This window comes from Dermacentor variabilis, chromosome 6, assembly GCF_050947875.1.
Source record: "Dermacentor variabilis isolate Ectoservices chromosome 6, ASM5094787v1, whole genome shotgun sequence".
NCBI lineage: Eukaryota > Metazoa > Arthropoda > Arachnida > Ixodida > Ixodidae > Dermacentor > Dermacentor variabilis.
This window is the reverse complement of record NC_134573.1, coordinates 140354479-140370242: the sequence shown is the minus strand read 5'-3', so window position 1 is coordinate 140370242 and position 15764 is coordinate 140354479. Positions and strand designations below refer to the sequence as shown.

General features: G+C 47.4%; 2 protein-coding genes across 2 annotated transcripts in view; one reads left to right on the top strand and one right to left on the bottom strand.

Moving 5' to 3' along the window:
• Positions 1-15764, bottom strand: part of LOC142585330 (uncharacterized) — a 59446-nt gene that overhangs the window by 28449 nt on the left and 15233 nt on the right. The window lies entirely within an intron of this gene.
• On the top strand, positions 591-14856 carry LOC142585326 (endothelin-converting enzyme 1-like). Its single transcript, XM_075696010.1, has 5 exons — positions 591-1035; positions 5574-5793; positions 8170-9095; positions 11140-11310; positions 12552-14856. The coding sequence occupies exons 3-5, from the start codon at positions 8175-8177 to the stop codon at positions 14619-14621; spliced, it is 3162 nt and encodes a 1053-aa protein (XP_075552125.1). The 5' UTR covers positions 591-1035; positions 5574-5793; positions 8170-8174; the 3' UTR covers positions 14622-14856.

Below are 15764 nucleotides of genomic sequence, written 5' to 3'. Positions count from 1 at the left end.
AGACGAACGAGAACAACATCAAATAAAGTTGGGCTCAGTACATCTCCTTGAGGCACGCCATGAAAGAAGGGATGATTCCTTGCATCATCGTCTAGAGTTGTCATGAATATCGTTCTCTCTTGAAGATAGCTGGATATCCACTGATGCAGACGGCCACCAATGCTATATTCTTAAAGGCCATTTAAAATTGCCTAATGTAGAACATTGTTAGAATAACCCTTGATATCAAGCAAGAGAGCAGCCATCAATCGACGACGAAGTTTCTGATGTTCAGCAGTTGTTACTAGGTCAATAATGCCGTCGATTGAAGAGCTACCCTTTCGGAAAACTGCAAATGGAACAAGGTTATCATCATACAGGACCGGCTGCGACGGACGGAACATATGCGACGCCGAATTTATGTTATAAGCGAAACAAATTTATAAGCAATGCTAATTTTCTCAGCAATTTTTTTCTCCTCATAAATGATCAACATAATATTAATGGCGTATCTTTCTCAATAAAACCCGAAAATTCATATTAACAGAGTTCGGGGAATTAAGCTCCATTCCTTACTATCATTAATCATTAATGTACGTGATTATTATCATCTATATTTGCAAACTTCCGCTTTGTATGTTGTCCCTGCTACCACCCGATTCATGGCCTATCTCCCATAGTGGTTTGGGTCATATCGCCTGGCGCCAACCAACAAACCAAACGACCAACCTGAGAGCTCACTGCCACTCAACTTCTGCAACATATTATTTCTTGTTCTTTTTTCAATTTTATTGTGCGTTCTTTGTCTTTTTCAAATAATAATTTACTTTATCTACCTCATGCCGCCCGATTCATGGCCTATCCCCTTTAATGGGTGCGAGGCATGACAGAAGTTCATAATCTTCATCATCTGACTGCCTGGCAGTGACTCTGGGCCGTCTGTGAATCTCGGAGAATGTGGACCAGGCGGCTGATGTCCCGACGACGGCACCAGCATTGCTTGTAAGAACTCCTCCCGACGCATTCTCCAAGATGACGTCAGCTACACCCTCCACGGTAAGTGGCTTACTTGGGTACTGACATTGGCAATGCATAAACACACACCAAAGAGCAAGGTTACATCAATTTCATATGCCTTGGTTGGTACGTTTTGTGACAACCATACGAAGGCAACAGACGATGAAGTCAAGGTAAGAGTAGGTTAACATGTTTTCTATATATGTGACGGTTATGAACGCGGGTTAAGTTTGCGGTAAGTTTTATATCCATTAGGGTCCTTAAAGAGAAACACTATATCAGTTTACACTGACGTGTCGTTTCAAAACGCTGCTTCCGCTGATCTCGCAGTAAGATGTTCACTACTGTAGACGATGACAACCACAAAATTCAATACCAGGTCCGCCCACAGAAACGCAGTGCGCTTTCCCTTAACCTCTGAAAGAGAGCCGAGCCATGCAGCCGGAATTAGCTCACAGCTTAACAATTTTGCTCTGCTAATGTAATAGCTAGTCTACTTGGAAAACAAAGGCTTGTTGTTTCATCTTAGAATACACCTTTGGCTGAGCAATCATATTAGCATATTTCCGTAAAATTTGCCAAGACCTTCAGGATTTATCCTAAAAACAGTGACGCAATGAACAGAACTGTACGAAAAACAAACAGCTGGTTTAGACACTCGAAAGCTCTTGACGACATGAAAATAAGCGAAGCTAATTGGCTGGCACATTTATGCAAATTGTTTGTGAGGTGGACAGCGCACATGTAACCTTTTATTTGTAGGTTGTCACAGACTATACAGCAGAAGGTGACGACCAAACTTTCACAGTTTGAATTTCTAGTCATAACTTCTGCGCCGATGCGTTAGTGTGACGTCATGGTATTCGAACCATTTTGTCTTGTCTTGGCCATGGTCACGCCCCGTTAAAACGTATCGAAACTTTCCATAAGTTTAGTCTTTGGCTCCTTTGGATTGCAATGCGGTCCATGTTTATTGACACTACTGACTAGGTCAGACCAAAGGCAGTCAAAGTCCCTGACCATCCTGGGGACCCGGTGCACCAAACTTCAAGGTGGCTGCTCTGGCCAGCCGTCTTTAGCTTTGGCGGGCGTTATGAGCGTTAACTAATATTAACGTATCTTTACTATCCAGCAATAAATCTATGTTGCTGTTTGGTGGTATTCATATAGAAGCACTCAGTTATGTAAGCACTTACCACTGGGACTACGGCAAATACCACGCATAGCTGGAACTGAAATAGTTCCTCAAGATGATTTCAACATGCATTTTTAGTTACTTGTCAAACGTATCCTCATACCTAAACTAATGGCATCTACCTCAAGGAATAATTTTTACTGTAGGCACACTTCGGACATTAAATTAAACAGCAAACTAAGTATCATACTGTGTAATATGTTGCAAAAGAAAACTCTAAGCGATAAAGAATCCAACAGATGCTAAACAAACACACGATTACCGTAGCTAACTTATGGAGTGACACGGCAATGCAAATGTTCAAATGCATCTTAAAAAAAAAACCTACCGCAACATTCCTTTTTGAGCTAGTATGAGCTGCCTAAAAGTGTTGAAACTTTGTCTTTCACTCTTAAAAAAAAAATTCACGACATTACATTTCAACGTCTGCATGGATAATACTGTCTGCTTAGCATAAAGTAGAGTGTAAATGTTAGTTTCGCATTTTTGTACTCAACTGTAACATCCTACATACATCACTGACTGAGCAGCAGGTACCAATGTTTGCTAGCCGCTCTGGTCATGTGCACCTGATTGGGAGTTCAGTAGTTTCGCAGCCAACTAACTATGACTAGTGACACGCTCACCTCCAACCTGTGTATTCAAACTCATTATTTATAGTGGCAACCCTGCGCTTGCTGTTCTTGATGTCCCCATGGGAGCAGAAATGCTGGAATTGGACGTCTTGTGAAAGTGCCATTGAAACACAGTTTGCAGGACACTTATTCTCACAAGCAATTCCTTTCAGCTTGACTACTGCTTTAAACTTTTCTGCCAAAACGTAACATATATATGTGTGGGGAGGGGGGTGGGAGCTTTTGGCGGGAAGAAGCGTTCAGTAGCTGCTTGATCGGCGTAGCTTCACATGGTTCACATGGCGTTCCTTGTTCGCGAGAAATGGACACTTCCAGCCGCGGATTTTCAACTCATACGGACCTCCACATTTACACGTAAGCGGCACGTATTATTTACGCTATTACAGCCTATCTTTCGTAGCGTTAATATAGAAGGAAAACTCGTAAGGCTGCGTTTCTTTGTTTCGAGAGCTCGTCTACACTTTTCGATATGTTGAAATCGACATGTTAAATCGCACGGCCTAAATTCGATGCCTTGTGGTCTTTGTAGCTGCACTTAAGAGGAAGCTTTAGCTCGGGACCAACTCCGACCCGGCCTACTCAAATATATGTAATACGCAGAAACGCTTTTCTCAGATAACCCCTAAACCGATTTTATTGAAGTTCGTTGATTTGAGTGTCGAAGCTAAATTGTAGTGACTGCTGGAAGCGGAATTTTGATTTAGGGCATGAAGTTTGTTTAAACGTTTTTCCATAATTGGAAAGTTCGAAAGAAATAAAAGCACGAAGTTTACAAATTCTGAGCTCTCCATCAACAACAGATATCGTGGTTCTGGAAACGGCCTACATTAGATCATTCAAAGCGGACAAATTTGATATGTCATTTTTGATACGTTACGTTGCTTACATGGGTTCTGCAAAAGTTGAATTTCCATATTACAAATTTTCTTTCCGATTCATGTGTAACTTATCAATTTTGTCCGCTTTAGATGTGCTATTAGATGTTTTTCACAGAATTGTGATATCGTTTTTCATTGCTGAGTTGCAGAGTTGCAAACTTGATAGTTCAGTTTCCTGAGAATTTGCGATTTTCGCCAATTTTTAATAAAAATTTACGACCGAAATCAAAAATTTGCTAGTCAAATTTGTTGCAGTGGTTGCCGAGAAAGAGGAATTCTCCTTTTTACATGTATTTGGATAGCAGCACCCGAGCTAAAGCTTCCTCTTAATGTGCGAGAGTTCGCTTGCTAAAGCTTGTCGTGCAAGCGAATTGAGAGACTGTATGGGTGCATTACGATATGCATCGATCACCGATGTCAGCATGCAGTGCCCGTAGTATACTATATGTGCCGTGCGCACGATGTTGTGCGTTGCGGTCGTGGTGACCCACGTAAGATCACTTGAAGAAAGGCGAATTTCGCCCGCGCTGGCGCAAGATTTTCGCGACGCTTACTTGAGGCTAAATAACGTGAGATTGCGTTTTCGTGTGCGATGCATATTTAGTGTCTCTCGTGAAAAAATCGTGGATTTGTCAGAACTTTTTCGTAAGTTCGATGCTTGAGAGGTATTGAGAGGCCCCAAAGCGTCTGGTCCAATATTCAGCACCCAAACAATAGTTATGTATGTCCTATTTCTGAAGCTTGCACAGTACTATTTCAGATACTAGAGTGGGACCAAAGCAGAATCAGTCAGTTGTGACCTGAGTTAAGAAAACAGAGCTTTACCGTTCGTTTTCTTTTCCGATATAATCACCCTATTACAGCCGAGGTATATATATATATATAGTTCTTTAACTTTGTGTGCATCCCTAACCTCTGCTTCTCATGGCTCTCATGCGATGAGAACGTTTCAAGCAACTAGTGTAAGACTCGGCACCGACTCTGAGCATCTTTTATATCCCTGGACACTAAAAAAAAAAGGAAATGTATATATGTCACGAGGTTACGCTAGTTGTCGCATGGCGACGTTAAATTTCTATCATCTACGCAGGCCTGGGCTTGTTCCTTCACCGCTGTGCTCATTCTGTGCCGAAGTAGATACAACATAGGTCATTTCCTTTTGTCCTGTAGACGTTTCGCTATAATAAAAAGTCTATTACAAGCTCCAGTACGCAGCGTTGGTATAAATTTGACCTTACCTACGATCCTGTCTTTTGGACACTATTCCAAGTTTACGCGAATGAAATGTTTACTTGGCATATCAAATTCTTTTCTTACTGAACCCAATCGATTGCGCTGCTAAACTGATTCCTAGTTTTTCAGTTCTGCGTTTGGTATGTACGGTATGAAGAACTTTGTTTAGGTCCTGAGGGATTAGTCCGGGACTGATGCGGGCCGCTCCCACGTAATTCTGAGTTTGCTGATAACCTTAATTTTTTTTTCACTTCCTCCTACACCGTATATTTTTATCTGTAATCGGCAATTTCCTTTTTCTTTAATGTATATCCCCTTTCTTCGCCGTTTCTCTTCACAACCTGATTAGTGGCCAATCACCGACTGTGGGTACGCGCCTGAAATTATTCGGAACATCGTCAACAACAGCAACGACCACAGTGTGCGTTGAGCGAGTGGCGCCGAGCGGCATAAAAGTGAAGATGATGTCGGTAAAACAGAAAATCGTACAAGTCGGCTACACGGAAGTGAAGGATTTGGCAATACAGCGTGTCGCTATACACTGCTTCAATGCTCATCGCATTAACGTCGACGTTCATCGTGAGGTGGGTTCTGCCAGATCTTTCCTTTTTTTTTTCTTATGCGCTGCTTTACCAGCGAACTCGGTCCATCAGTGACACGCCACCACGCCCGGCATAGCACGCTCTGCACGCACAGAAGAAGACGTTCACGGTCCACGCGGGGCACGCGTCGTGCTCCTAGCTTCGCCCACGCAAGAGAGAACGGCGTCTCTAACCCTGGCCACGAAGCCTAACCGTTCGGCAGCACCCCGGAACTCGGAAATTCGCTGCGCCGCCGGGCCTTATAGGCGGAACAGGTAAGCATGCGTCTGTTGCCACGTATCTGCATTGGCATTTATATTATACTCTACGATGCATCTTCAGCAAACGCAAGCCTCTTGTTGGCAAGCCTCTTATAGTGGCTATGGCGTTGGGCTGCTATAAGCACGAGGTCGCGGGATCTAATCCCGGCCACGGCGGCCGCATTTCGATTGGGTGCGAAATGCGAAAGCGCCCATGTACTTAGATTTAGGTGCACGTCAAAGAATTCCAGGTGGTCCAAATTTCCAGAGTCCCCAACTACGGCGTGTATCTCAATGAAATCGCGGTTTTGGCACGTAAAACCCCCCCAATTTAATGTTAATAAGCCTATTGTTGGAGGATGCGTTTGAAACGTCCCCGCAGCTATTATGTGCGCGGGGACGCGCAATACGCAATAGGCTGATACGAATCACGGCCATGTCGCGTTGTCTGCGCATAGATGGGGGTTCTCTTCGGATAACCGAAGCCAAGCAACGTTTTGCTCTTGATCGCTGTTTAAATGGGATGCCACCCGCCGTGGTTGCTTAGTGGCTGTGGTGTTGGGCTGCTGAGCACGAGGTCGCGGGATCGAATCCCGGCAACGGCGGCCGCATTTCGATGGGGGCGAAATGCGAAAACACCCGCGTACTTAGATTTAGGTGCACGTTAAAGATCCCCACGTGGTCGAAATTTCCGGAGTCCTCCACATACGGCGTGCCTCATAATCAGAAAGTGGTTTTGGCACGTTAAAGCCCTTAATTTTTTTAATGGGATGCCGTCTGCAGGAAAACTCGCTAGAGCTTAAAGAAAACTCTGGGACCGCGATCGTTCCGCCTTGCCGTGGAATGATGGTTTATAATACATGCGTTTGTCTTGTGGCTTCGAGCGTTCTTGCGAAGTTGTTTGATATTTGTATTTCTCAATTGCCCTTTCCCGTACTATATACCGGAGCTACGAATACGGCGGCTCAGTCAGCATGGCGAATAATTAGTATTCCTGGATTAGCCTCTAAACTTCGGCGTGCTGGCTTCAAACGGCTTTGCAACATTTCAAATTTTTTTTTTCAACCAAATGTATTAGCTTGTAAGAGTTCTTTGCCTTCGTGCGTCAAGTAAAATGCGCTTTCTTGGAGAATGCGAAAGATAACGCGTAATGAATAACGCCACAGGAACGTCGGATGCCAAAAGCACGAAGATTAGAGCAATCCAGCTACCCACGATTGGACATTCTGCACGAGAGCTGCTTCACAATATTTTCTGCACGAGAGTTATAGACGCCGCTTAAGCGGCAGCAGACAATGTATAATGGCGCCTTATCCCCGCGAATTATGGGGCTTCCGAAACCACGATCTCATTATATATGAGGCAAGTCGTACAGTGAGGGACTCCGGATTAATTTTCACCACCTGGGTTTATTTCACCGGTGTTTTTGCATTTCGCTCCCACCGATATGCGGCCGCCGTAGCCGGTATTTGATCCCGGGACCTGGTGCTCAGCGTGCTGAAGTTCACGCTCATGTCTGGGCTGTCGCCGACTACTCTGGCACTGGAAGTAGTGATTCTGGCAAAATAGGGAGAAGGCTGAAGGCGCACCGCTAAGCGGCAGACTTGAGATTGTGTGCCTGCCCTGGTGACACTGGCCAAGCAGTGACGACAAAAAAAAAATGTCCCTTCGCCATTACGGACTCTGTATCGGCCGCTTTAATCCGTTTTGGACGGAAGCATATAAGCGGCGGGTAAACGGGAGCAAAGTGCATCGTCCTCCATAGTATACCTACGCAAAGTTAGATGCTGAAAAACAAGTCTTTAGCAATCCATACAACAGTCCCCAAATTTCTGTCTTGGGCCACGCAAACGCGAGACAGGCCTCGTGGCGTTATTACCGCCGTGCAGCCCTGATGTCAGCTGAATTATCACGGCGCCAAAGATCGCTTCGGTAATTTCTGTAGACGAGGCTTGGTGTCATCTCGTGCATCGTCCAAATACCGCCAGATTGTCGAATTCTGTAATGGCGGCATTTATTTCTGCCAGTCGTAGTGGACGCAGCATTCTGGGTCAACCAGATTAGGCAATATGGCGAGTTCGTTCCCATTCCGGAATTCGACAACGTCATGAATAACACCACTCCCTTGCAGGGTTCGGGGCATCCGTTTGCGCAACGTCTTGCGTCATGATTGGCAGGCTAAAACGTAGCAGTCGGTTTCAAAAAAAAAAAAAAAAGATGCCGAGTGCTGGTGGGTTTCCTTGCAACGAAGAACGAATAGTTTCAGGTTCGGTCCATCTTGAGCGAATCATTTGCGGCGTCCGCGGCAGGAAATGTCACCGCAAATTACGCGTTTCGTAAGATCGTATTGTAATGCTCCCCGCTACCTTTTTTTTTTTTTATTCGGCGTAGCAAACATGTCGAAGAAGCCGCCGGATACCGACGGGCAGCTCGTAAGGATCGAGGAATCCGCCGACCGTCACCGTTCAAGCCGCCAGCAGCATCGGGAGGACACGGAGGCTCAGGCCACCACCGCTGCCTCTCACGCGATTGGCTACAAGAGCGAAATGGGACCGGATCACTCGACATGGACAGGCCGAACCGAACGCACGACGGCTTCACCCATCCGAGACCGCGGCCCGCAGAGCAGCGACAACTGGCAGACCGAGCAGGCACCTACCGCCACGGTAGGCACCGCGCGCCGGCCGCGTCGCATTCAACCCCCAAGCAAGACGTCGGAGAAGTCCAAGTCTCAACAGAGCAAACCCGCGCTCGATACGTCGGCGACCAGCAAAGCGAAGGTGCCGAAAGGCGCCGTCAATGCAAGCAAGAGGCCGGGTTCTGTCCAGGACAGACAGACGACCAGGCACAAAGGCCAGGCAGGCCAGGCCGGGCTGCCGGACCGACGAGCTAATCCCGCCGCCGAAGCAGACGTCAGTGGCACTAACCCTGACCAGGGGCAGTCGTCGACGACAGCGGACGAGGTGGACCAGTTGTCGACCGCCCAATCTTATTTGGCGTCCTTCTACGCTCTGGCCACCACTTTAGCGGCCACTCTGGCCGCACTCCTGTCGGGCCCTCGGCAACAGCCACAAGTCGTGAGCAGCAGTCCCGGTGCTTTCTGTGCCGCGTCTGTGGCTTCAACTGTCAAGAACGCTTCCGACCAACAGGGGCCATCGTCGACATATCATTCGCCCAACCCGGAACAAACGAGTCTGGTTTGCAGCGCAAGCTCTCCTGGTGCAACTTCCGCGGAGACCAAGAAACCGATAAGCGGACGCGTGCCCCAGGGCCTCAATGAACCCGTAGCCAAGGCACTCGAGGATGTTCCGTCGATCGTGAGTGCATCCCACTAATTCGTTGTTCTGAGTAATCTTGTGTGCGCGGCGCTTTACTTGCGTACGGCTTACTTCGATTCATACGTCGGTAAAGGAACGCGATACATAGTTAAGGACGAACATCTTTGTTAAAACATGGCATCCTACTTACCACACGTTTGAACACAGGTGTGCCGATACACACATAGACATAGGGTGCATTTTGTTTTCAGAAACGCGATGCTAGAGTCGGGAGGACATTGCTATTGGTTTATTTCGCTTTCAGCGCCTTATATAACATTACAGTGGAGGTAGTATAGAAAGAATGGTCGCATGCAAAAAAAAATTACGTAAGCTAGACAAAAGTACAAAAAATGTCGAATATCAACACAAAGAAATATAATAAAGCTGCGAAAATGAGTCGTCGTGTTGTACACTACCTCATAATGACACATTTGTAATCGTTTCTTTGTTCCGAACTCGACATATTTCATACGAAACCATATGAACAAGCCTTTGCAAAGGATGGGATGGCTCTATTTGAAATTTCGGAAGTCTATCTATCTATCTATCTATCTATCTATCTATCTATCTATCTATCTATCTATCTATCTATCTATCTATCTATCTATCTATCTATCTATCTATCTATCTATCTATCTATCTATCTATCTATCTATCTATCTATCTATCTATCTATCTATCTAGGCTTTATAAATTCAATATTTCTTATGGCTGTCCCTTTATGTTTGTGTTTTAGCTCATCGAATGTATGATTAGTGTCTTTGTTTGTTTTGTTTTTATAGTCATAAAAACAGCAATAAAGGCACAGAACAATGTGCTTAGCCTTTCGATAGGAACGCTTTTGCTGGAGCCTGCAAAATTGTTGAACACAGCTGTAGCACCGCATCATATCTGTCGTACATGTCTGTGCACGCATGTTCCGATGATATTAACGTCTGCTAGGAACAGCGGTATCAAAATTCAAATTGGTTTGCTTTTGTTCCCAGTTGATGCCATTGTAATAATCACATGACACACGAAAACAAAACGGAATGATCACAGGAGGCGGAAGTTTGAAATTATCAACGTTGGGCGAACAAGGGACGCCTCGGGACGGAACCAACCTTTTGACAACTGGACTCTGCCGCAGCCAGGGCTCTCTTCCCGGCGCCTGTGTTTCGACAAGATTTACCGTATTCACCAGGGCTCAAGGTTCTGACACAGCCGCGGCCTGGGTTCTGCCGAAAAGATAACCATATGCCCAATGTTTAATATATCTATTTAAACATACGGGTATATCCCATAAGAAAAACTGCATGATCTCGTATATCCTTGTAGGGTACTGGTTTGGGCGAGTTCGTAGCATTCCATGACGGCAGGCTTTCGCGCGCCGCCAAGGGGAAGGTGACAAGAGACCGACACAAGCGCGAGCTTTCGAGTGAAATTTTGCTAATGAGCAAGATATCATGTGGGACACGCCCTATACATCATATGAGGTCAACCCGTGTGTTTCCATTTATCATATCGGGCATGCCCAAGATGATATGTTGGAACATACGGGTTTTTATATGACATCCCCATATGTTAATATTTCGGATATTAGGTTTACATGGCTTATGGTTCTTTTTCTTAAGTTAGGGTGCCTCATATCATATAGGCACAAGTTCGAATCGGCTAGCGTAAGACAGGGGTAATTGGAGACCGCAGGGAGAAGGCTTCATCCTGCAGTGAGCATATAAAATAGACTGATGATATAGAATATGAGGAGGTCCCATATGACATCATACCCTGTATAATAAGTGGGAACATGGGGATTTTTATGGCATACCCGTGTGTTAATACGGAATACTGTCTCCCTTTGTCGAAACGTTGGCTCGTTGCCAGACGATTTCCCATTTGTTACCCCCGGTGTAGATCCCGACGCACGTGACTCATGTGTCACAAACATACGTGTCCTGCTTCTCTAACGATTTTTGCCGAAAGTCTTACTCGCGGTGGCTCGGGCACTGGTTTTTAAAACTTTTTTTTTCATCATTTTCTTGATTTATGTTTGCCGAACCAGGAAACGGCGAAGACGCCAGAGGGCGCCGCGAGCGCGAGCCCCACCGATCACGTCTGCTCCGCAGAGCGCTCCCCAGATGTCGCTCCGTCTGCTGCCGGAGCGCACAAAGGCGACATGACTGCCTCGCCCAGCTCGCCCACCACCAGGGTGCTCAAGGAAGCTGCGACAATTGTGAGTGAAGCCACTGGGCCTGGCTCACCGTTCGTTCTGGGTTACACACTCTTAGACAAAGGTACCCCTTTTTGGGGCGTATATCTGCCACACAACTATAATTGTCATTTGTCTTGCTTGCGTTTCCTTTCTTGAAAACGCTGCGCCCGCTACTTTCTTGTCGGGAATGCTGCGTCATGCTGATGACGCGCATGCCGTTCGTTACTGGGAAGTACCGGGCTCACAGCGTTGAAGAAAGGAAATGCGTACAAGACAGACGACGTTTATTGTTGTGTGGCAAGATACAACCCAAACGGTGTAATTTTGTTTTAAAGTGCAGTTGGTGCACGACTGATAACTACGGCCGTGCTCTCCCCCAACACGACTCGGCTCGCGACGCGAAGCGCACGACGGCGTAACAGTGAGTGTCAAACGAGTGCATGTCCCCATGTTGGAAAATAATAAAGGTAGCTGAGAGCCTCCATCATAATGGCATCATTCAGGTGAAGCCTAGTATGATATAATGCAGAAATCGTGACAGTGAAGCTGAACTATATACTTGACTTTTCTATCTGTTGGAATAATATGGTTCATCAATCCAAAGTTGCCACTGTCAAAAGCAGAAGTCGTAAAAATGCGCCATTCGGCAATACGCCTAACAAGCTCTCTCTCTCTCTCTCTCTCTCTCTCTCTCTCTCTCTCTCTCTCTCTCTCTCTCTCTCTGAAGTATTTTCACTGAGCAAAGGCCGTAGGGAGCATCCACCTTCCAGATGCACCATGGAATTCGAAATTGATGGCAGCTTTAACTGTTCGGTGGTCGAGATAACCAAGATACGTTTGAAATATTGGCGAAAAAACAACAGAAGATATCGAAGCCCGGGCTTAATTGTTACAGGCGTAGGTTGCCATACATGAAATATAGATATAGAGGTTTTAATATAGAGGGAAAATTATGGGCAAAATGTTAGGCTTCAATAGATGTAGAAAATCTAGTTAGCCACGTTTCAATCGAAGGGGGTGCCAATAGAAATCATCATCATTATTTCTTAGTAAGGGGCTTGGTAAAAGGCAACAAAATTTATGTGATAGGGCGAGAAGATCTTTCGCGTTACATGCGCATTTTCTTTTGTGACAAGGTGGTACCTGTCGTCGCGCATCATAAAAGGAAAGCTTCTCTCTCTGTTTAGCGGTTTTACGTAAGCGGTTTTACGCGAGTTTAAGTGAACGCGCTCATTACAGCTTGAGTCTGCGCGTGCATGCAGCTCAGCATGTCGCCCTTGAGGTTTCCTGGAACCAAGAAGGACGACACGATCGGGATTAGGGCCCTCACCGTCGTCTCGATTGTTGTGGCTGCCATCGGTTTCTTCAGCGTCATTGGCTTCTTCTTCACGACCAACCGTCCCAGCGCAAAGCTGAAAGGCTACTGCGACACAGATGGCTGCCTGTACCACACTCGGACCCTCACGCGCAAACTGAACCAGAGCATCAGCCCGTGCGACGATTTTACCGCGTACGTCTGCTCCGCCTGGGTACCTTCAGGCGTGTACAGCGAGCAGACCAAGTCGCCCATAGACGGCATCCTCTACTCTCGGTTCATCGGCTTCCCGGAAATGCTAGCCAACGGCGCTCGCGAGCTTCCGGTGGGAGAGAAGGCGCGCGTCATGCACGTTGCCTGCATGGATTCCGCAGCCCAAGCCGTAGCCAACATCGAAGAGTTTCGACGCCTGATGCAGGCCATGAGGTTAAGCTGGCCGGAACCGCCTCGCGAAGATTCCAATGCCCTCGGCGTCCTGCTTTCTCTGGGATTCCAGTGGCAGATACCGCTGTGGATCGCAGTCAACCCGCCCGCGTTGCAGAAGACCGACTGGCGCCTGAGGATCAGACCGGGGGACTACATACCGTTGCTGAAGAACCAGTACGTTAGCGTGACGAGCGGCGACGTGTACGAGGGCTACTGGCTTGGCTTCTACAACGCATTTCGTACCAGCGCCACCATTCCTTTAGGCACACGCCAAATAAAACGCGTTGCTGACGCCGAGGGTCGCATACTCGAGCAACTGCACAAGGCGTTCATCTCGAAGAAGAAGATCCCGGCCGTGTTGCCGCTCGCCGTCGTAGGCAACTTCACCGCCCCTGTCTCCTCGTCGGAGTGGCTGGAGCAGTTGACTCTGAGCCTGGCGTTCAGACCCAAGTTCGTCGCGAGCGACCAAATTGCCGTGAGCGACACGGGCTTCCTGGCAGCGGTGGGAGGCCTCTTCGCGAACTACACCCACCAAAGGCTAATCGAACAGCTGTCTTGGCTCTTCGTCCAGGCGTACGCGCCCATATCGGATCCGAAGCTGCAGACTGCTCGCTACGGCGACACGTGGAAGGCGGACATGTACAGGCCCATACTATGCGCCCATCACGTGGAGTCTTCCATGAAGATGCTAGTCTTTGCGCTCAACTACGTTTCCGGCTACACTCAGCGAGACACCGAGCTCGTCAATGCTGGCCTCACTAGGCTGATCTACGCCGCCTCCAGTAAGATCAACGGCTCCGGATGGCTAGACGAAGAGAGCAAGGCGCGCGCCGTGAGGAAGATACATTCCGTGCTAACGTTCCTCTGGCCGGCGAAGCAATGGATCCGCAACGAATTCCTCAGCTCTCTGTACAATGACTACCCGAGCGAGGAAGATACCTTCGGCGATTACTGGATAAAGGCCCGCTTCGCCGTGGCGAAGCACGACAGGACAGCCGAGTTCGAGGCTACGCTGAACCTGCCGAGTAATATTCCGCCACCCAGCTTTGGGTACGATTACGTCACCAACAGCATCGCCTTGCCTATCGGCATAGTCGACCGGCCGTTGTACTACGGGGACGGAAACAAGGCCATGTTCTACGGCGGCCTCGGATTCCTCATAGCTTTGCAGATCGCCTCCGCGCTGGACAGTGTGGGCATCACGTGGGACGCCGAAGACAGGAACGTCGCGTCCGTCATCGCGAGCGACGCGTCGATGAAGGCTTTCGAGGAGAAAGACGGTTGCCTCGAGGACGAAGGAATCGAGAGCATATTTCCCGAAGTGCCGGCGCTGGAAATTGCTCACGCCGCGTTTCAGCGCGCCGTTCAAAACGACAAGGACGGCGCCCCGGCGGCACTGCGAGGCTTGTCGCCGGACAAGGTGTTCTTCATGACCCTGTGCTACATGGCCTGCACTACGCTGGACGCGAAGCACGCTTTCGGTGCCGACTGTCACAAGGCTGTCCGCAACTCGCCGGCTTTCCAAGCGGCATTCAGCTGTCCCAGCGGCTCAAAGATGAACCCGACAAGAAAGTGCACTTTCTTCGACTGACGCGAAAGGCGTTGTGAGAACACTTGCGTATAGCCAGGACGTGCCTCACATCGTTCGCACAAGCAGTTCTTTTGTGTACTTTTCGTCTGTTTTGAAGGTGTTCAGCGTTTCTACGTGTACACTATTATGCTAAGTGCTGTGCATGATTAGCCGAATTGCTCGATTTCTCGAGAACTCGAATGTTTTGTCTCACCCAATTTCTTTGTCTCTTTTTTATTATCATTTTTTAACTCTCCTTTACGTGAGTATGCATCCATTTTTGCAAAGGATGCTGCTTCTGTGAACTGGTTCAGCCACAAAGCAGTGTTCGAATTCACTCCGAGTTTAACCGCTTCCACACCGTGTTGCATGTTTACTAGTTTTAATGTGGTCTGTCTGACCATAGAATGCAAACACATTGCACGTAACACGCCGGTATAGTGTGTGGATTATGATTTGGGATCCCAATGTAACGGACCCCCATGTTAGTATTTCAAACTAATTTTTGCTAAAACTGCATTCGTCATCGTCGTTTCGAGGTGTTAATCACTCACACGACTCACGGGGCGGGAAGATGAGCGGCCTAAGCATACATATTTGACACACATGTGCGTCTTTCACTTTCGCATTGGCCCGAGTGATGAACTGAACTGGTGGCAAGTAATTAGACCATGAACTTTCAGTTTACACTGCCCAAAATATTTAAAAGCATAATTCACGTCGTATACTTCTGGCATAAATATGTGGAGCTGGCGTGTAAAACTTCAAACTCCAAACTTCGCGACCCAAGGTATGTGTTTCCTTGTCATCAGGCAGTAGACAAATGTACAGCTGTACTGAGAGCTTCCCGCTCCACCTCATCATAAACCTACTCGTCCAAGCTGACGGAGGAAGTGCAGACCGAAAATCTACACGAGTGTATACGTTGTCTATAGTCTGTGACGTTGAAACATCTAAGAACTGCATATTACGTGCATTTTCTGTACACCGACCACTTGATTAAAAGTAGGGAGCCTCGCCCCACGCCAGCTTTCGGACGAAAAAATTTACATGGATGCACACGGCGCTGCCAGCTCCAACAGCAATGTGAAATCTCGTACCGAATCAGTCAAATAAAACCGAATGCTAGTGTAGAGTACACGTTAAAAGAACTCCAGGTAATCT

Coding starts and splice junctions, on each gene's coding strand:
- LOC142585326 (XM_075696010.1), top strand. CDS start 8,175: ATGTCGAAGAAGCCGCCGGATACCGACGGGCAGCTCGTAAGGATCGAG. Junction 9,096..11,139: donor TCGAGGATGTTCCGTCGATC/GTGAGTGCATCC, acceptor TTGCCGAACCAG/GAAACGGCGAAGACGCCAGA. Junction 11,311..12,551: donor TCAAGGAAGCTGCGACAATT/GTGAGTGAAGCC, acceptor GCGTGCATGCAG/CTCAGCATGTCGCCCTTGAG.